General features: G+C 41.7%; 1 protein-coding gene across 9 annotated transcripts; it reads left to right on the plus strand.

Annotated features, from left to right (window-relative positions):
• Nucleotides 1-498: 498 nt before the first annotated feature.
• On the plus strand, nt 499-15,600 carry LOC311367888 (uncharacterized protein). Of its 9 annotated transcripts, XR_014639823.1 has the most exons (20): nt 499-1,591; nt 7,335-7,526; nt 7,612-7,753; nt 7,863-8,512; nt 8,705-8,962; nt 9,161-9,270; nt 9,455-9,590; nt 9,680-9,763; nt 9,841-9,915; nt 10,058-10,123; nt 10,968-11,019; nt 11,151-11,201; nt 11,364-11,408; nt 11,488-11,552; nt 11,803-11,869; nt 12,051-12,204; nt 12,308-12,430; nt 14,091-14,144; nt 14,347-14,464; nt 14,574-14,800. XR_014639823.1 is itself a non-coding variant. In XM_084486750.1 (19 exons), the coding sequence occupies exon 19, from the start codon at nt 14,805-14,807 to the stop codon at nt 15,237-15,239; it is 435 nt and encodes a 144-aa protein (XP_084342876.1). In that variant the 5' UTR covers nt 499-1,591; nt 7,335-7,526; nt 7,612-7,753; nt 7,863-8,512; nt 8,705-8,962; nt 9,161-9,270; nt 9,455-9,590; nt 9,680-9,763; nt 9,841-9,915; nt 10,968-11,019; nt 11,151-11,201; nt 11,364-11,408; nt 11,488-11,552; nt 11,803-11,869; nt 12,051-12,204; nt 12,308-12,430; nt 14,091-14,144; nt 14,347-14,464; nt 14,574-14,804; the 3' UTR covers nt 15,240-15,600. The 9 variants fall into 9 exon arrangements, 1 of the variants encoding a protein (XP_084342876.1); XR_014639826.1 differs by lacking the exon at nt 10,058-10,123; XM_084486750.1 differs by lacking the exon at nt 10,058-10,123 and having other exon boundaries at nt 14,574-15,600.
• Nucleotides 15,601-21,321: the final 5,721 nt, after the last annotated feature.

Raw genomic sequence — 21,321 nt, forward strand, 5'->3', positions numbered from 1 at the left:
GAGAGAGACCCCACGCAACAAAGAGAGACCCCACGCGCGCGAGAGAGAGAGAGAGATAGAGGGAGGGAGAGAGAGAGAGAGAGAGGCTTCAGAAGCTTCAGAAGACCTTTAAGCAGCAACTACGTACATGTATTAGCACTAGCTCAATCTCGACTCCTTCAGAATTTCTGTGGGTGGTTACGAACCAACCAAGTGGGCAGCCCCATTAATAATAATTTGACAACGCTACGTAGCAGTGTCACCTTATCCAGATTGGCTAATTTTTTTTTCAGCCTTTTTCCTTTCATTGGCTATTGCATACAGCATACTGCATAGATTTCAAATTTACCATAGGTCTGTCACAAACGTATTCTGACCTATGTTATTCAACAAACAATAGGAACAATGGGATTTTAATGGTGTAACCCAAGTGATTTTAGTTATTTTATTTTAGTACTGCGTTTTACGATGCCCCTTGAACGCATCACAAGCGTATGCACGGAGAGCCGATGACACGCATGATACGGTGTTGCGAGACAGGTGTGTATTGGTAGTTTCAGAATTTAGATAAGGTAGTATTGGAAGCTACAGGTGGTTCGGGAGGAATCCTGTGGGGAGAGCTCCGGACGGTTTTTTTTTTTCAAAAGAATACTAAAGTCCGTATTGCACGCTGGTTATTTTTTTTGTACGAGAGACAACTGTTTCAACTCGACTGTTCAACGGCTTCCACCACCACCGCTATAACCGATGTTCGTCTCCCGTCGGACATCGGTTATGTGGACATTGTGCTCAAATCCAGGAGGGGTAGGAACGACGACATTAAGGAACCAAACCGGATTATTTTATTTTGTTACTTTTTTATTCTGAGTACTCAGGGTTTCTCTAGTTTTTCTTTTAGTTCTTGGGCCCAAGAGAAACTAAAACTGACGTTTTTTTTTTCAAGTAGCCTTTCGAGCTAAGCACGGAAAGAACAAGTAGGCTTCTATAGGCTAGATAATCCATAGGCTATGTTACAGTTTCAAATATGTTAATAAGGACATGTTATTTTAATTCTGATTTAACATTAATTCCATGTTGTTACTTTTCAATATCAGTCATTAGGCTAAATAAAGTCACGTTTGGCAATTAGCGGAGTCCAAGTAGGCCTAACTAGAGCGGGACTTGAGAGAGCGGGACTAGAGAGAGTTGGTGAGGAAGAACGAAGAAGATGGCGGCGCTTGGCGAGGTCCCATGCTGACGGAGATTTCGGTATGATAGATCAGTTGAATAACAGTTTAGCTCTTAGTTGTTGCGTGTGCGACATGTTTTAATCTGAGCTACGGAACAGTTACGGCTGGAGTGGCGTGTGGAGAAGCGGAAGACTCCACGCCATCAGCGCTGAAGATTCATCCGGGGTCGTATTATTAACAAGTATAGTTCGCGTAGTGCGAGGCGACCGTCCTCGCTAGGTAGTGCAAAGTGTTGACTATTCAGTTATATTACTAGCCCGTCGCCAACGTTGGAAGCTTGTCACGCCAAAGAACGAAGAGCCAGCCAGTTCACTGCTACAGACCGGGACGTGTCTTTGGCTCCTGCTCTCTCCCGCTCCCGCCATTGATGCACGGTGCGGTGGGTGAGTAAATAGGCTACCCTGCTGCCACACATGGCTATCATTCTCAACGGACAGCAACGCACTCGTGATGGACATGTCTAATTGGTGAACGGTCGGCACACACGTAACGTGGACAATCCGAACCAAAAGGAACATTGAACCGAGAGTGGACATATTGTTATTGAGTGTTATGTGTATGGTGCAAAACCGTTTCTGAAGTTACAATTGACATACTTGTTACTGTTGTGTAATAGTGATAGTGTTGTTAAGCCAAACCGTGAAAGTGTTATTGAGCCACTCTGGTGAAGTGGATGTTGATGTAAGGTTTTGAACATTATATGGTGGTTACAGGTTGATAGGGAAGCTATTCCTCTATGCTTTACATTTGAGATATATATATATATATATATATGTATATGTATATGTGTGTGTGTGTTTATTTCTATTTTTCATTTACTTTTCTATTTTACTTAGCATAAGAAAACTAGTATAATAAATAACCACTAATTTTTCAACTTTTACACTATTGCTTTTATTGTGGAGTTTTTCTTCTCTGAAGTAGGGGCGTCTCACCCTCTGTCCTTAGAGTGTAGTAGTTAGGGGGAATACAAGGTAAGACACACACACAGCTACTTACTGGTATTCTATTCTTTAGGTCTTCACTGTGACAGGTCTAAATTCTGAAGCCTAAGCTATTGTACTTCAACTGAGCAGGCAGAGTAGACACGAGACTAATAGGCCTGGGGGTTAGGGACCTAGATCCTCTGATTTCCAGCCATTCAGGGAAGAGTGATTTACCCCTACTAATGCCGCTTTTCCACCGCCAGTACCTACTCGACTCGACTCGACTCGACTCGCCACGCCTTATTTGCGTTTCCATTGGCAAAAAAAGTACCTGGTACCTAGTACCGGGTACTTTTTTTTAGTACTACCTCCGTCGAGGTTCCATGCCAGCGGAGTAGGTACTTTTGTGTGACGTAAACAGGCTGCTGGTAACTGATTGGCCAGCGGCTGTAAATGGGAATATTCACTCAAGTTAAGTTGTGTCCGGCGTGGTTGGAGTCCACGAACCCGCTCCCGAGGGGGACACTGATCAGCGTTTCGCCGTGTGTGTCGCTCCTTTCCCGGGGCTAGAGTTAGGCTGCGCGTCGTTATGTGTGTCGGGCGTGGTTGTGTGTGTCCGGCGTGGCTGGACTCCACGGACCGGCGTTTCGCTGTTTAGTTTCAGTGTCGTTCCTTTCCTAGGGCTCGAGTTTCGCCTCTATCAACGTTACCGTATGACAACAATAGACGCGCAGTCATTGCGCTTTTTATTTTATTTTATTTCCCATCATAACCTTTCCCGGGAATCAGGAAATAGTCTTGATCAGATTCAGATTTCCCGGGAATCGCGTCTCCCGTGATTAAAACCTAATGACGACCCGCCCATGGTGGAGAGGTTATTTTCTACGACCCGCCCACATTGAAGAGGTACTTTTTTAGATGGAAACGCAACCAAACCGAGTTGAGTCGAGGCGAGTCGAGTCGAGTTGGTACTGGCGGTGGCAAAGCGGACGTAGGTTCCGTCCGCTACACATGCCATTTAAGAGAAGTTCTCTGAAAAGCTCTTTGAGGTATCTTTTTGCCATCTTTCTCTCTTGTTCAAATGTTTGGAATCACATAAAAATGTTCTTGTTCATTTTGATGCCCTGGCTGTAATTTTAGGTTAAGTATTGAGTACGTAAATTAAACCAAATAGCAGAGTATCCACATTAATTGCCTTAAAAAATAACAGTAATAAAAGAAACATAACGTTGTTATTTTAAAATGACAGCACTAGTTTGAGGCATTTATTTGCACTCTCAGACCTTAACCTTTCTGTTGTGTTTGGGTCAAATCTGACAGATTTCCTACTTTCATCAATCATACATATTGTGTTTTACATTTTATTGTCTCAAGGCCTTATGATATCCTCCACACTAGGCATTTGAACATATACAATTGCTGATCCACCACTTTCATTGAATTTTGAGTGGTTTAGTCAACTTTGTAACACCTGTGGTCCACCATCACCACCGCACGCACACAGTTTCTGTGTCTATTCTTTGTATATTCACTGCAGTTATTCATGTAAACCATGACTCTGAGACATTGTTTACAGCTTAAAGGGGAGTTAAATAAAATTTGGTGATCAATTTTTTTGTGTGTTAATGTAAGAGCAATTAAAACAGGCCAAAGTAAGGGCGGAGAAATGAACACGATACAAAGGTTAACCAAGACTTTATTTTCTTCCCAAACGCACGTCTTTCACTCAAAATAAACATTTCATGCGCAACTAAAAGACGCAAGGGAGCAAAAGTCTTGAGCATGTGTACACTAAAGTCACAAATGTGTAACAGTAAAGTTGAAGTCGGAAATATTTATGTTGCATGTGTACACTAAAGTCACAAATGTGTAACAGTAAATTTGAAGTCGGAAATATTTATTTTGCATGTGTACACTAAAACAGTAAATTTGAAGTCGGAAATCTTTTTTCTACCATTGTAAACACAAAATAGGGGCTACGAGTTCACAAGTCCTTTGTTACAGGTGCACAAATCCTATCCTGTGCATCACAACTTCAAAGAGTCACACACTTTTGCTACAATCATTGCAGCGCAGTTGGTGCAAAACACACCTGCACCCCCTGCCGGCAACTTTCATTGGTTTATGCTGCAATTTTGTCCCGCCCACATACGCTCTGTGTCATACGGATACGAATCACTTTTGCTACACATGTACCACCTTGACGTGTTGCAACAGTACCCGCAGGAAAAACAACAGCTGAGACTCGTAGCAGCAGATTCAAGCAGTTGTATCGATGGACTTGTGCAGTTGTATCGATGGACTGTGCATCTATATCATTTTATTTGTGAGGAAATATTTCACAGATGTGCAACTTCTGATGCATTAGTTCACATTTGGGTTTACGAATGCACAAATGTTGTGCACGTTCTCAGATTATGAAACACGGGTGTGCAAATGTGTTTTGCTCCAACTGCGCTGCAATGATTGTAGCAAAAGTGTCAAGTGCATGACTCTTTGAAGTTGTGATGCACAGGATAGGATTTGTGCACCTGTAACAAAGGACTTGTGAACTCGTAGCCCCTATTTTGTGTTTACAATGGTAGAAAAAAGATTTACGACTTCAAATTTACTGTTACACATTTGTGACTTTAGTGTACAGATACAACATAAATATTTACGACTTCAACTTTACTGTTACACATTTGTGACTTTAGTGTACACATGCTCAAGACTTTTGCTGCAATAATGCCTTCATAGTACTGGCGGCCGGTGAGTTACATGGGAGTCAATGGGCGAGAGGAGGAAAGTCCTCCTCCGAGTGGGTGGGTCCCACCCTCCGAGTGGGTGGGTCCCACCCACTATATATATGGGTGGTACTAGCTAAGGGATCGAATCGCGCCAACTACGCGGTGGTTGGTTCATACGCACTGCGCTATGAACCAATACGCAGGAGCCCTGGCTAGGCTCAGTGTTGCCAGATTGATCAGATTTACAGGTCTACTTTTAACCACGTTAGATTGGAGAAATAATCATTGGGCGGAAAATGTGCCCAATCTGGCAACGCTGTCTCGGTTATGAGATCAAACCCGCGCTGCAGTGCAGCTCAGTCTAAGAGACACAAAGCAAGTGAAAGGTAGACCAAAATTCCCAAAATCGAGATCACCAAAAGTAATGGCAGAGTCAATGGTGTGAGTGCTACATGGTTTGCTAAGTACTCATGGCTCACTGGTAGCATTACTAACAATCGACTGTATTGCTGGCCCTGTTTGCTCATGAATAATGTCAAATCTCCAACGTGGACTGTTCAGGGGCAGGAGAGGTTAACAAATTTGGCCATTATTTTGATTGAAAAGAAAATGCTGAAATCACTAAACAAAAGATCCAGTTTGGTATGACCAGGTCACTGATATCTTCGCAACACAAACCTCAAGGAGGATTGACTTGATATACAAATTAAGTCCCTCAACCATGACCAACATCCACATTTACCTCAAACAATGTTAGGCTTACAGCCCATAATAAATGGGCTAAAAAATAGTTGTCAAATAATGTTATTGTTGTTCTTTTACTAGTTTGTTACTCTGACCGTTTTGTGTGATATTGTAGAAAGTAGGGCTGAACGATTTTGGAAAATAATCTAATTGCGATTTTTTTTCTCCCCTCAATATTGCGATTGCGATTTAATATGCGATTATTTTTTCACGGTCCTCATATCATGTATTTTTCAACGAACACAAGCAATAAATCTATCTGTTTCATAATAAACAATATCAGATTTATTTTCGAACTCCTTCTCCCTCATCCTGGTGCTCAATGTGTTAAATGCATCGGCATTTTTATGTGTGTTTGCCAGCATACGTTCTATGTGGGCGTCTGCCCAAATATCCAATAGACATTCCGTCTCTGTTACCAGGCACGTGCACACATAGGGCCCTAGGGGTGCTTGAGCCCCTGCCCTTTTTGCCTGATATTAAAAAGTGCCCTCTGAGTGTTCTTCAACAATCGCACCCGCAATAGCGCTCGTCCGCGATCCAACCCCCCCCCCCCCCCCCCCCGTTAACAATCGCGCCCGCAACAGAGCTCGTCCGCGATCCAACCCCCACGTCAACAATAGCGCTCGTCCGCGATTCCCCCCTCCCCCGGCACCTGCCCCTCAAATCTCCTGTGCACGTCCCTGGCTATTACCGCTAATCAAACAATAATTCCCATAATGCGCACGGCTGAGCGGGTGCCTGTTGCGTCCAAAGAGGCGTATGCTTTTTGGAACTGGATCGGACCGAGGTGCGTTCGCTTTCACATCTCAAGCGAACTGAGACCACCTCTTTAGCGAGGTCTCGGCCGGCTGATTTGGTGCACTGAGGTGGGTTTTTTATCAAGCCGACGAGGCTGTGATCGAAATGCGGGACAGTTGCGCAGCATCGTCTTTTTTATAGCCAAAATAATTCCACACAACTGATGTGCCGCCCCTCTTTGGTACCAAACTTTCAGCTGTGCGCTCTTCTGACGAGCCTGAGGCCATTGTGCAGCAGGTTAAAGCGCAGCATCTCTCCCTGCCTGCACTGCTTTGCTCCGCTCGGCTCACTCGCAAGTCACGTGACCAATCAAATCGCAGCCTTTGCGGTTAGAAAATCTCGTTTTGTCATATTGTGATTATCGCAAATGCAATTAATCGTTCAGCCCTAGTAGAAAGGAGGTTCGTGCAACAATTGTAACTGAAAATAAACATTTGATGAACCAAATTACAACCAATAGCTTCAGTCATTGAGGGCAGATTTTTTAAATTTAGTTTTACAAATCAAGAGTAGGCCTGATTTGATGAATTGGCTTTGCATCCTTTCCTTCTGCCCTTGTAGTCCAAGACATGCTGCCCACCAGCTTTCAAATTACAATGCTGCCACTAGTGGCTTTGTATCAATTTTATTCACATAATTATCCCTCCCTGCTATTTTGTAGTTCACCAAAACACCCTGAAACAATTTGAGTCACACATTCTTATGCCACCATACGCCACAAACAGTGCAAGCAGGCCAATGGCAACCAAGCGTGCAGTCCTTCCTTCCTCACTTAAAAAACCACCAGCCGCCACTGGTATGAACTACATCCAGAACCAGAATTTGTCAACATCCAAAATATGTTTTGAGTGACATGAATGAAAATCCTACAGGTGCTGCAATGAGAGTAACATATTCTGTACTCTTCTTCTGAAATGTTCCTGCAGGTTACAAGCAGAATCCGTTTGTGGTACGGCCCAGTTACCATAACTGGGCACCATGGATTGGTCCCCACACGAGGCTCCAGTGTGGTGTCAAACACAGAACACTGCAAAATCCACACACCAAGGAACCCAGATGAAGAATCCGACCTCTTAATTACAGAGGACTGGCTCACTGACGAGATTCTGAAACTGAAGGTATTTGCACACTGTGGAGTATTTGTATGGTTTTTCTCATTGTTAAATCTATCAGGGCTGTAATATTTACTATTTAACATCATAGATGGAAGCTGTGCTAAGTCTCTGCAAGGGGTGTGGCATAGACTCCAAGGGCTCCAGGATGGACCTTATTATGAGGCTCTGCAAAGAAATGCCGAACCGGTCAGCATATGACAAAGTGTTTGCAAAGGTCTGTGGGGCTTCTGGTGAGTTGATTTATATTCAAAAGTGTTTGCATCAGTAATAACTTTCAGACTTCACTACATTTCACTGTAATGGTTACTCATAGCGGGTACGATAACTTTATTTTACCAGGTGGATGTGCTGTGGTCACATGCCCTTGTGCTGTTGTTTATGGAGTTAAACTCAACCTAAGGGCTGAGAGCCCAAGAGATTGTGCTGATCTGCTGCTATCAATGAAGCATTTCCCCAATGTGACCTTGTATGATTTTGCAAGGGGACTGGCAACACATACATACAAACATAAGAGAGCCATAGTCCTCGCCCTTAAGCCCTCATGAGGGGAGACTGCTGGATCCTACTGATGACAACATCAGATTGGCCTCTGCAAAGAAAGTGAAAGTCAGCTTGCCTTGGCTAACTACAAAGAAGCCAGTACCTGATGAAAATGGCCACCCTATTACAGGGTCATCAGAGCATTATGCTCTTTGTGACCGCTTTCATGAGGAACACCAAAGACCCAAAGGATGTTCTGCGCAAGGTAGAGCTTGTGCCTGAGTTACGTGGCTGGGCCAATAGCCAGTGTGCCGAGCAGCTCTTCAGTGGATTGAGGAAGAACAACCACTTCTTAGACATGATGAGTCTATCGTCCCATATTTTTTTAATGAAGAACATTTTGCACCACTACAACAACGGATGCAATGCCAAAACAAAAGAGAACATGAAGAAAACATTGGGGAGTGCACTGGAAATCCAGTTGAACTCCAGTGGGCAGACGGTTTTAGGTATGTACGTGCACAGTATAGTTGTGACATTCGGATTTCAAACTGGTATTGTCTTGTAAAGCCATCTCCTGCAATAAAAAGGCTTTATTAATCCAATGTGTGGAAATTCCTAGCAGTAATTGTTTGTTTTGGTTAACACCTACTGTTTAGAATGTCAAATGTCATAATCTTGTTTCCCTTGCCTGCTGACAGCATCAGCAGCCACTGCTGCATCTTGCACAGCTGCCCAGTCTGTAAACACTGCATCAGCCTCTGTTGTGACACAATCCGTGGCACCCCCTGCGAACCAGGCCGCTGCCATCATCCCACCACCGACCACCGGTACGAACCAGGCCGCTGCCATCATCCCACCACCGACCCCTGCTGTCAACGTAGCCCCTACAATTAACGTAGAAGCTTCTGGCATGAGTGCAACAATAGCAGTGGATGCTCCAGCTACAACCACAACAGGTATTCCAGAGATCATCACAGTACAAAAATGTAGCACCTAATACTACACTATCTAATGCACTAAAATATAATGTTGTACAACTTGTAACATTATTTACTAAGTCAGTTGCTGGAAAGACATGCTATGGTACAAATTCTACACATTGCTTATTATGCTCCTGTCATTTCTGAAATTGGGCTTCTCTGACCATATTTCAGGAGGTTTTGAGGTTTGCAATCAACACTGTTGTGGAATGAAGCACATATACCACATATGTGCAAGAAGGGAAGTAACGGAGCATGAGATGGACGAAGGACAATTGACATGGGTAAATGTATTTTTTTATTTTTCTTGATTTAGTTCTAATAGGCCTAATATGGCCCACATTAAACAAAGTGAAGTATTTTCTTCATATAATTGAGTTCTAAAGAGGTTTTCTATTGTCGTTTGTTTTTTGCTGTCAAGTATGATATACTGTAGTAGTAAGTACTTAACTGACTGTCATTTTAAAGCTTGATGATGTGTTGGATGACACAAAATCACCAGACGAGGCGATTTGTAAAGTGGGCAAAAAAGTGATTTGTAAAGTGGGTTTTAAAAAGGCTGGACTTCCTGTCCCTGGGATTGGACAGAGAAGTGGAGGCAACAGTAAGTACACTTTTAATCACCCAAATATTAGAAAATTGTTTAGTAAAATGTCTTTGCAATCCATAAAACATTCTGTTGTTTTATTACAGATCGTCAACTGTTGTTTATCACTGGTCATCAAGATCGGCAGGCAGGCAGGCAGTGTGTATGGATATTTTTTGTATCATTTCAAGGTACAACTTTCTATCATTGATAGTGCTTATTTGTTTTATGTAAACCCAAATAATTTAAACTGGTCTGTGATTTACAGGGAAAGGATGTTCATGCTGTGGATGTTATCCCCACTTGGAGACCTCTCAATGTCGACCCGTTTCTCTCGCTGCCAGTAAGTTCTATGCATGTGTTGTGTATGGCTTAAGTTTGTTAACCCTGTACATAGTGACAGTATCTCGTACTATGGTTGCGTATCTAAAAATATCTTCACATTGAAACTACAAGCTCTTATTGTTGTCATTCGAATGATGCAGGTAGATGCAGCATCTAGAGACTGCGTCCTTTTTCCTGTATGGAAACCAGGACACTGAATACTAGGTGTAAGTTTAACAGGCATCATGTCAGAGTTTTTTATAAGAATGTCACCATTTTATTATTTGGTCACATGACAGACTTTTCAAATATTGTATATCTACTTTTAGTTTTTAAATTCCAGCCACACATTGTCATGAGAAGTGTATAATGTATAATCTATGTCATGTAAAATAATCTGCTTTGTCACATATGTTCACTTAAAAGTTATGAAAAAGCCATTACAGTGAAGCTGTAATGTACATTTGCAGTAGTACAATGCAGATTCAACCTTTACTTGAAAATTGTATATTTTACAGGTCCTGAAGCCTAAATTTAAGAGGATATGTCTTGATTGCTCCAAGCTTAGTTGCTATGGAGACTGGCATTATTTATCCATGTTCATGTTTCAGTCTAATATTGAGGAACCGTTCATTGTTCCCGTAAATTAATATTTGGTTCGTTTTTGTGTTTTGCATGGTGTTATATTGTTATTATTCATATTGTTATGTTTAGGAACCGTTCAATGTTCCTAGTAGAGTTAAGAATGTTGGCAACCGTTCAATGTTGCTTTTGCTGTGTTCTAAAGAAGCCTGTAGAGTTAAGTATGTTATCAACCGTTCAATGTTGGTTCTGCTGTGTTCAAAAAAGCCTTCTGGTGATGTGTTCATTACATTTGTGGTGATCAAGGTAGCACAATCTGGAGTCATACTATGCACACCTGCTCCACTGTTGCTTAAACCAATAATGGAAGCCAATTAATTAAGCAAGCTTAAATGGCTTAAAATGTTGACCACAAATGTCACGTCACATCAAAATCATGTGAGGTCTGTAATAGTGTATTTCACCATGCTATCCTTTTGTCTTTTATAGCACCATTGCAGCAAAGATAGTGCCAGGATCCTGGGCATTTGTTTCAAACAAGGTGATGGAAATTTTGGATTTATATATGCCTTGTGAAATGTGCTATGCATTGGAATAGTACTAAGAAATGTAATTGTATTAAATATATTAAAATATAATTGAGTTGTCAATAACTTCTGGCTTTTTTATCAGAATATTCCAGAACAAGCAGGCAGCGCGGACTGTGGCGTGTTCATGCTAATGGTAAGTGATGGGATTGTGCACCTCGGCATCAAACATAATAACATAAGCAGGTGCCAAGAGAAAAGGATCATTGACATGGTTTATATGTACAGTAACAACTGTGTATCAACTATTCTATCATATGAAAAGAATGTTAATCGTTGTTTATAATATGGATTACAGTACGCACTGTACATGGCACTGGACTGGACCTTCGACGTCACTGTGGTGAGCAATTTAAATCTGAAATTGTTAATGTACAGATTTTAGGATTGAAACTACAATGACATCTTTCTTCATCTACTAGCATGATATGCCACATATAAGGAGATGGTGGTGCCAGCTTCTGTTAGACAACATTGAACACCAAAGGTATGAACAACTTCTTACTTGATAACTACGATGTGTTTCTGTCGGGGGGGGGGGGCGCTTAAAGGAACAGGAAAGGTACTGTAGTTTGTATTAGTCCCCAGCAAGAGGATTTTGTCAACAATAATAACACTTTGTTTTCCTGTACCAAATGGACTCTTAAACCGAAATATGAACCAAACCATGTGTACCATCAAACCCCCCTACATGAAAAGCATCTTGCTAATGTCACCCCTTTGACATTTCTACATAGGAAGAGAAGACGGCTAGAGCCCATGACACATGGAAGGGAGCAGGAGTTGGCAACATGTATTGAGCAGGTCTTTTATTTATTAATAATTTATTTTTGATTTTGTTTGTTTGCATGTGTTTCTTTTTTGGGGGAATATAATATTTATTGAATACATTCAGTGCTCATGCTTTCAGTATTTCTATTAATGCTGTTTGGCTTAATACTAACTGGAGATGATGTATTCAATAGAAGAATCTTATTTGTTTCAGTTGCCATCTTGCCTGTTGGAGATCATCTTTGCTGAGGTCGTTCTTCATGATGGAGACAGAGCTCTAATGACCCTGTCCCTGGTGCCTTCCTGCTTCAGAGAAGTGGTGGAGAGGGAATACTTCAAGAGAAAAGTGCATTTTCTGTGGCTTGACAGTAAGATTACAAAAACGGTCGTAGCTATACTGGTTGCATACTGCATGTTTTCCATGTTAAATCAATTTGAGAAATCATCTTATTCTCAAAATTGTTGTAACAGGTGTTGCAACAGGTGTTGCAAACTGGACCATGTTCTCGGCACAATACAGGGCAGACTTTTACAAAATGTACACTCTGGATATGTGTGGAGAGTGCAGGATGACTTTCAAAAACTGCATACCAGGTATGAAAATTATGCATGGAAATGTAATGAGTACTTCTTTCAGTTATTGCTACCTAAAGATGGCAGTGAAAACTTGTTTTGTTTTTAAAACTTTTGTAGAAGTTGTTGCAAGACTGTAGTGTGTTGACCAAGTACTTGAAGACAAATATATTCCTATTCCATGGGCATCCATAAGGCAGTAATGATGGTCTCATGCAGTAGTAAAAGAATAATAAATATGGATATAAATAATTTAATAACTAATAATTGTAGCCGTTTAAAACTGACGTAAAACTGAAGTAAACATTGCAATTACAAGTAATAAAACCCAAGAGACACAAAAATAGAACCTTACAGTGGGTATCTCTATGGGTAGAATACTGACCAGAGGACTTCTAGACACCAAGGGTTTCTTCAATGTGATAATCCATAGAAAATAAAGGGGGGCCCTCTAACAAGGACTGTTTTTATTTAGCGACTGGCTACAGGAAAGGGGAAAAGAGGGGGGCTGCAGGGCATCTACTCCGAGAACTCGCACGCTGGCTTCTGCTCTTACACACAATAAATGGGCCATGGGTTGGTGGGTGAACATTCATTTATTTTTATTTATGATTTTATTTGGTTGAAAAGTTTCCAGGATGCTGTGAATGTTGGTCGAAATAGGATCTACAGAGGGGCAACTCCAAAATATTTATGAAAATGCTTTGTGTCCATGTTTATGCCACATCGGGATTTGGATACACAACTAATACTTGTTAGTAGGATCAATTATCTATTGGTTTTTGTCTTCTCATGGAATTTGTTGACAGAATATATCACTAGATTTATCCTTTCATATGTCACTCAATATTTCTGATGTGACTTATTGAGTTGATGATGAATTGTCTGCGGGGGGGGGGGGGGGTCATGCAGGGTCGATTGCAGGGTCATGTCAAAATAAAATGATATCGCCGGGGGGGGGGGGGGGTTATGCATAAAGTGATCAGAGGTCCAAATCCCTCCGGGATAAATAACCAACAGTCCCTAAGTTACGTAAGTTGCAATTTACAACAGTTTACAGTTACTTGTGGAGACCACGAGGTTTGTGGACCACTTGTGGTTTTACCACAAGTCCATTGGGTTGAATTTGTTATTACCCAGTGTGCTTTGTGGAATGGTCTCAATGTTTTGTTTTATTTCATGTGAATAGCCTAGGCCTAGTTTACTAGTAGGCCTTTTTTTCAGAAAGCAGATGTTCGTCACACGATGTCATTGATGTGAAATATTAATGGAGGCTATCGGGTGACAGCGGCAGAGGGCTAACCTGCTGTGGGATTCCCAGCATCCTGCTCTTAAAGGTGACATATTATACCACCAGGTGGGAGTGGGATTAGCCCTTACGAGCCGTTTTTTAAAAATCACAAGTGGGCGTGTGCACCTAGATGTACGATGGTAGACTGATCTATCCAGCGCACATCTAGGTGGACATGCCCACTTGTTCAAACTGCTTGCAACGGCTAATCGCATTCACACCAAGTGGTATAACATGTCACTTTTAAACACGCTGACGCTGGAGGGGTGTTCTGATAGGCTTTCCTTTTTTTTGTGATTATTCATGTGCGTCTTCTCTCTCCCCTGCTCTGTCTCTCTCCCCTGCTCGCTGTCTCTCTCCCCTGCTCGCTGTCTCTCTCCCCTGGACCAGGGCAGGACGCCCGCCTACTACTACAACTGCTCCAGAAAGGGCCACTTTGGCCACGTGAGTCGCCGCTTCAGTTTGCACCGCAGCAGCCTCTCCTCTTGTCCCTCCCTCTATCTCTTTACCCTGCTCTCCCTTTCTTCATTTTCTCCAAAGCAAATAATGAATCAAATTTATGATCTAAAGATGAATATTATCAAAAAATATAGCGAGCGTGTGCCCTTTTTGCAAGATCAGTATTAGGTGTTTGTGTGTGTCTTAGGCATGTACACAGCGTCGGATGTGTAATGGGACCTACCCCAGCACGCCCTTCATCAATCACTACGACACTCCTGTCAACTTCAACCAGAGGGAGCACAGGGTGAAGTGGAAGGTCAAAGGTAAGCTCTGTCTCTCTCTTCTCCTCTGACACACAGCACCCTGACCCCACTAGTTTCAGAATGCCACTGAATAACGTTGTGATTTTATTTACTATTCCCCCCCGTCCAGAACTTGAGGAAGCCGGCCTGCTCGGCACCACACCCAAACCCCCCCACCGCCCCGGGACCACCGAAGAAGGGGCAGAGGACCAGCCACTACCACGACTACAAGAAGAAGAACCACCACCGGCAGCAGGAGAATGCCAACACCCGCCCCTCCTCCGCCAGGGTCCCCACGCCCGGCTCCAGCTCCACCCACCCATGCCCCGCTGGCCGGCCGGCCGGCGTCTTCAAGACCAAGATGTCCGCCAAGCTGAAGCCGACGCCCGTCAGCGGCGCCGCCAACCAGTGGAAGTCCAAGCGTGACGTCCCCGCCACCAAGGCTCCGCCCTCCTCCTCCTCCTCCACCACCACCGCCGGCGCCGCCACACCACAGAAACGCACGTTCTACGAGGAGGAGTGCTTCCGGGGCGGGGAAGAGAAGGCGGCAAAGAAGAGCAGGAACAAGAAGAACCCCAACCGGCTGAAATGGGGAGCGGCGGCGACGGAGCCGCGCACGTCGCCCTTCAAGCGCGAGTCCTACACCCCGCAGCAGCTGTACGGCGGCCGTGGGGCGGAGAAGGGGAAGAGGGCCGGCGGGAAGAAGAGGTCATCTAAAGGTGGCGGCGCAGACATGTACCCCGCCGACGAAAACCTCTTCACCATCAAACAAAGGAAAGGGAAACGCAAGCAGTAGAGCGACACGGTTACCGCTACAGAGCTGAGCTGTTGGCCTTGTCAGCCTGAATTCTGTTGGTTTATATGAACACACACAACACAACACACTGGTTGAAACACTGCAGTAGCAGAAACCTCAAAGATGAATGGAAGGCAGGTTCAGAATAAATGTGATGTTTCTTCATGGTCTTCTAAGTGGGTTGGTTTATTTACTTCCATGATGTTAAGTCAAGTGAAGGCGAGTTAACCAAAATTGATATTGATAAGTGGCTGTCAAAGGAACCGATTGTTAATGTTTTACCTTAATTTCCTTATGAGTCTGCTCAACCTCTGTTCAAATAAAAAAGTTTTTGGCTTGTAAATCTGTCAAGCCTATAGACTTTGGTCTCATTTACTTTCATGTTTGCAAGTTCCAACTTGGAGATTGAATATAGTATAGGAGACTACCATTGTGCCTCTGATATAAGCTGGTAGTTTTCAGTGCTTTACAGTCTGCTTATTCTTGTAATAGGCCTATAAAACAGTCTACTGCAACACCTTGTGGTTATATTCTGCTAATCAAGTTCTCGAATGGAGGACTATTGATTTGATCCAATGATGGCCGTTTATCTGTCAACTGTCTTGAAATCTCACGTTTTTCTGGACACGCATATGTGTGCCTACTATAACTATAGCTTGTATAGTCTTATATCTTTACTGAAGCGAGTTTAGAGGCTGTCATAATGTTGACCATAACTATAAATGCACACCAGTCAACCACCAGCAAGTCGAGCTGGGTCAGATATGGGAAAGGTATATTAATTATGTTACTTACATTTGACATGCTTTATGTTGTGTTTTTCAACGAATGTTTACTTTGCTAAGCAACGTGGAACCAGTCAGCTTCAGATATGATCCATCTTGTGGAATCTGCGTCAGAAGAGCTTTGGGCCCGGTTTCCCGATAATGTCCAGTCTTAACGCGCTACAAAGACTTCTACGTTTAGACGTATCATTTGTTTACCTACATAGGCATGGTTCCCGAATGGTCTCCTACGACCAGTTCAGTAATGCATTACATTACTGACGTGAGATTCTGTAGAATCTTGTAATGCATACCTTATAGCAGGGTCCGCGGGTTTAAATGTTGACTGTGGGGGGATCGTGATCGTGATTGTTGGCAGGGGGGACGGAGGGACGCGTGTTTTGTTTTTTTGGCCGTGAGAAATTGGATGTGTGGCGTGTGTAAGCAGGCAAAAATGTGTGTCACACGGTGAAACCGTGCAAGTTGGCAGCTCTGAAATGTATAAATCGAATTACGTGGGAGCCAGAGGGAACCAAGCTCCCAAAAAGGCAACAAAGTCAAAAAACTGAGGGGGTCTCTCATATATCTGAAGGTGTCTGCCATATTTGGCATTGTCATTTCATCTTAAACAACGCTCATTATCCATCCCCGTGCGGTCTTACCTATTATTAAATAATAAAAAAAAAATTATTATAAAAATATATATAAATATATATAAAAACAGATTTAAAAAAGATATTAAAAAAATCTGAAAAAAAAATTATATTAAAAAAATTATGAAAAAAAAATTATATTAAAAAAATTATTAAAAAAAGAATTATATTAAAAAAAAAATTATGAAAAAAAAAAATTGGACCTGCGCACAAATGTTTTTTTTTGGACCTGCGCGCGCATCTTTTTTTTGGACATGCGCATGCGCATCTTTTTTTGGACCTGCGTGCGCATCTTTTTTTTGGACATGCGCACGCGCATCTTTTTTTGGATCTGCGCGCGCATCTTTTTTTTGGACATGCGCACGCGCATCTTTTTTTGGACCTGCGCGCGCAGATCCAAAAAAAGATGCGCATGCGCATGTCCAAAAAAAGATGCGCGTGCGCATGTCCAAAAAAAAGATGCGCGCGCAGATCCAAAAAAAGATGCGCGTGCGCATGTCCAAAAAAAAGATGCGCACGCAGGTCCAAAAAAAGATGCGCATGCGCATGTCCAAAAAAAAGATGCGCGCGCAGGTCCAAAAAAAAACATTTGTGCGCAGGTCCAATTTTTTTTTATTATTTTTTTAATTTATAATTTTTTTTTTAATATAATTTTTTTAATATAATTTTTTTTTTTATAATTTTTTTTTTTATAATTTTTTTTTCATATAATTTTTTTTTATATCATTTTTTTTTATATCATTTTTTTTTTTATAATTTTTTTTATATAATTTTTTTTTAATAATTATTATTTTTTAACTGTCTTCTAAATTAAGGACATTATACAGGGAAACGAATAAACCATTACACGCCACGAGTGAACTTAATAAGCGATCGAAATACTATTTTCAACCACCGCCTCTTTCCCTTGACATTTAGTTTTCACCTGACAAATGCGACCGATGTAATTAAGGCAACCCGGTCTCACAGGAATCCGTGAAATGAGTCAGTCTACGTGACGTATAGTAGGCTAGCCTATATTTTAATCTAACATCTTTAATGGTAAGAGACTGCACGGGGATGGATGAGTGTTGTTTAAGATGAAATTACAATGCCGAATATGGCAGACACCTTCAGATATGAGACCCCTCAGTTTTTTTACTTTGCCTTTTTGGAAGCTCGGTTCCCTCTGGCTCCCACGTAATTCGAACACTGATTTATACATTTGCAGGGCATGTTAAATAAGTGCGGTGTAAAACCAAAGATAATACCGTTAGCATCTACAACTTGTATTTAATAAGCCTAAATTGTTGTGCTCTGTCCTGATTGGCTGAAGAGAAATAGCCACATCGTTGCGTTCTAAAACTGGACCTGGCGATTTGACATGTTCAATCTTTGGGGACTCCTTGCAACGGCATCAGCCGCCTTGCGACGACCAGTTCACACTGCTGCAACTTTTCCCCTGCGACGTCCCAAAAGAGTCTCGTTGCGTCGCGAATCTTTGGTCTGTACTGGTCTTAGGAGACCGTCTATGTGGTATCAATGATGAATTTACCTTAACATGTTCGCTGTAACTGTTGTAATTAGAATAGTTGGTTGAATAATGGACTAGGCCAACATGCAAGCTTTTGATAAGGGTGATGTGTACCTTTTTCTAAATATTGTTATGTTTTATATATATATATATATTTAATTTAAATATGGTATCACTATTAAAATGTGACTATATGTTTCTGTATACAAATGTTATATCTCCTGTACATGTTTGTATATAATTGTGATATTATAGTACCTGTGGTGTAACTTGTGTCTTGGGGTGATTGGCAGGCAAGCCTATAAAAGGCCGCTGCGCCCTGTGACCCATCACGTACAAGGAACACGGATGAAGGGCTAGACCCGAAACGTTTCCCCTTGTTTATGTGTCCTGTAATTGTTGTTTCGGCTTTTAAAATACTTTTGGAACTTCTCAGCCCTAGTGTGAGATCTCCCCATTCTTCACTTTATAAACACTTCAAACATTAGTTTGCCAGCTGCTGGTCAGAGATGACTATGGGCATCAAGAGAATTAACATGAAAAAGTTCAGTGTTAAATTTCACATGACATGTCATTCAAAGCTGCTAGTCAGTGATCAAAGTGTGAATTTCAAATTCAACAATATGGCCAAATATTCAGGTATAACTTGAAAAACATTCTGCAGTTACACTTATGCTAGAACAATAATCCCTGCTCAGATGCATCTAAAATACAATTTAAGACAATAAAATGTGTGATAAACACTTAAAACATTAGTTTACCAGCTGCTGGTCAGAGATGACTATGGGCATCAAGAGAATGAACATGAAAAAGTTCTGTTAAAATTCACATAATTCACATTCATATGTCATTCACAGCTGTCTTGACACGTATGGCTTCACAGGTCTAACTTGAAAATACATTCTGCATTAACATTTTGCTAGAACAATCAATGTAGCAATGTAACAATGTAGAAAAATATAAATAAAATAAATCAATGTCAAATTTCACGTTGCCTTATTAGCAATAACTACATAACTTACAAATGGGTGTAACACACATTTTACAAACTTTTGAGTTATTAACCAGCAATTAGTCTGAGAACACAACACAAAACAATTATTTGAACTTGTCAAATTTCACAGCTGCTAATCAGAGCTGACTCCAAGAGGGAAAACCTGTTTCTTTATTTCACTTTTCTTTTTGCAACGTTTAGACAAGACAAAGCTTTTTCTTTAGAGATCGCACACAGAGCACTTTGGGCCATTATCCAGGAACACGTGTTTCAAAGGTGTACTTCAGGTCCTCCGGATAGGAAATATTGAGTGCATAAAGGAGGCCGAGAAGGTAGGCCATGGGAGTATCCGGAAGGTCCTTTACTACTATGGATTCCTCTAAGATGAGTGTGATGTTTTGGATCTTGGGGGATGAGGCTTCAGCCACACAGGACATACAGAATTCCCACAGTGACTCCCTTGGCAGCCACGTCATCTGGATCAGTTTCCTGTTTGAGGACATTAAGAAATATGATTTTCAATTCAAACTCACATCACATACTACATGTCTTTATAGGGAGCCAGGCATCTCAAATTGGATTGTCATATCCAATATGAAGTTGTCTGTCATTTTAGCTTTGTTGTTGAAGGACCATTCCGGTGTATACTGATCCATATCCCCGTCATTCAAGCCTATCTGGTGCTGTCCATGGGAAAAATGAGAAAATTTGTAAAGCTGACTTAATGTGGTATTCAATAACACACAAGTTTAAGCAAGCACTCCGATTGGTCAATTCCCATTCTAGAGTGTGTTTAAATGCCTGGTGAAAGAACGGACAAAAATAATGTGCCTAATTACAGAAAGTATCGCTACGCTAACTAGCTGAAACTACTTTCATGAGCCTAGTTTCCATAACAACGTTCAACTGTTACATTGTTTCACTTGCGCAGTAGGAACGAGGCACTTTTACTATAGGAACTATTTTCTGATGGAGATGAACTTGGGCAGAAAGCTTGAATTTGAGGGCAAATTAACCCACAATATGAAAACATTTTACAATATTGTTGATAATGAAGATGGTTTGTGTTATTGATTTGCAATCTTACACTCGATGGTGTTCTTGAATGTCATTATTGGTACTTGAAGCACAGGACTTCGGAACTCGGCGCAAGCGCCTCGTTCCTACGGCTGTGCTTTGCGTACCAATGACATTCAAGAACGCCATCTTGTGTAAGATTGCTTAAAAGAACCGATCACAGGTGGCCAGAGTAGGAAATGTGACATCCACTATCCCTCAGCACAAGTGCTTCCCAGGGCCAGAGCCGTATATAGAGAGAGTTCCGCCAACTCTGTTTAGAACGTTCAGGACAATTCTGTCATGGATTGGTTCAAAGGTAGTCACGTGTTTTGTGTACGCCATCTTACAGACCAAACATTAATCAATCGTCATTACCATGCTATCAAGGCAAGTGCGACAACTTACAAGAGAGGAATATATATCTGTAATATCATTACTTTTCGAAAGAAAATGTCGTGTTGTGTAGCCTATGGTTGCTCTCTAAGGCCCGGACGTGGTAAACGTCTGCATCATTTCCCTCAGGACCCTACTAGGAGGAAATTGTGGGAGCAGAGGGTCAGAAGGATGAACTGGAAGCCAAATAATTTTTCCTTGTTGTGTGAGGTAAGAACATTTCTATCATGGACTTTGTAAAGAAAACACATTTGGAAAATATTATTGTACCCCATCAATTCCTGGCATGCTTCGAAAAAAGTACTAACCAAAGTGAATTTGATTTGAACTTAGCCTAGTAGTGTTAAGCTACACGATGCTCGCTAGCTCTTTGCGCCTTTTTTATGCTAATGCTAGCAGCACTGAACTCCGGGACAAACAACCTGCATCTGCCGTCTGTATTTTTCCACCAGGCTCTTTTATGCATAAGTATGCATAAGTATGCACTGGTTAGATGCCATTCTGTGAAAATCTATGCAATTTTTAGAATAATGACAACTATTAATACTACATCATTGCAAGACTAGCCTACTTGACGTGCTATCTTTCTGCACTGCCGCATTTTACCCTGCATTCTTTCAAAACACCGGCTGCATTGTCTTTGTTTATGTTCATGCATGTCAGAAAGATTGTGATTAACTTTGCACGGAAATCATGTGGATATATT

Source organism: Micromesistius poutassou, assembly GCF_964030765.1.
Source record: "Micromesistius poutassou genome assembly, chromosome: 22".
Taxonomy (NCBI): Eukaryota; Metazoa; Chordata; class Actinopteri; order Gadiformes; family Gadidae; genus Micromesistius; species Micromesistius poutassou.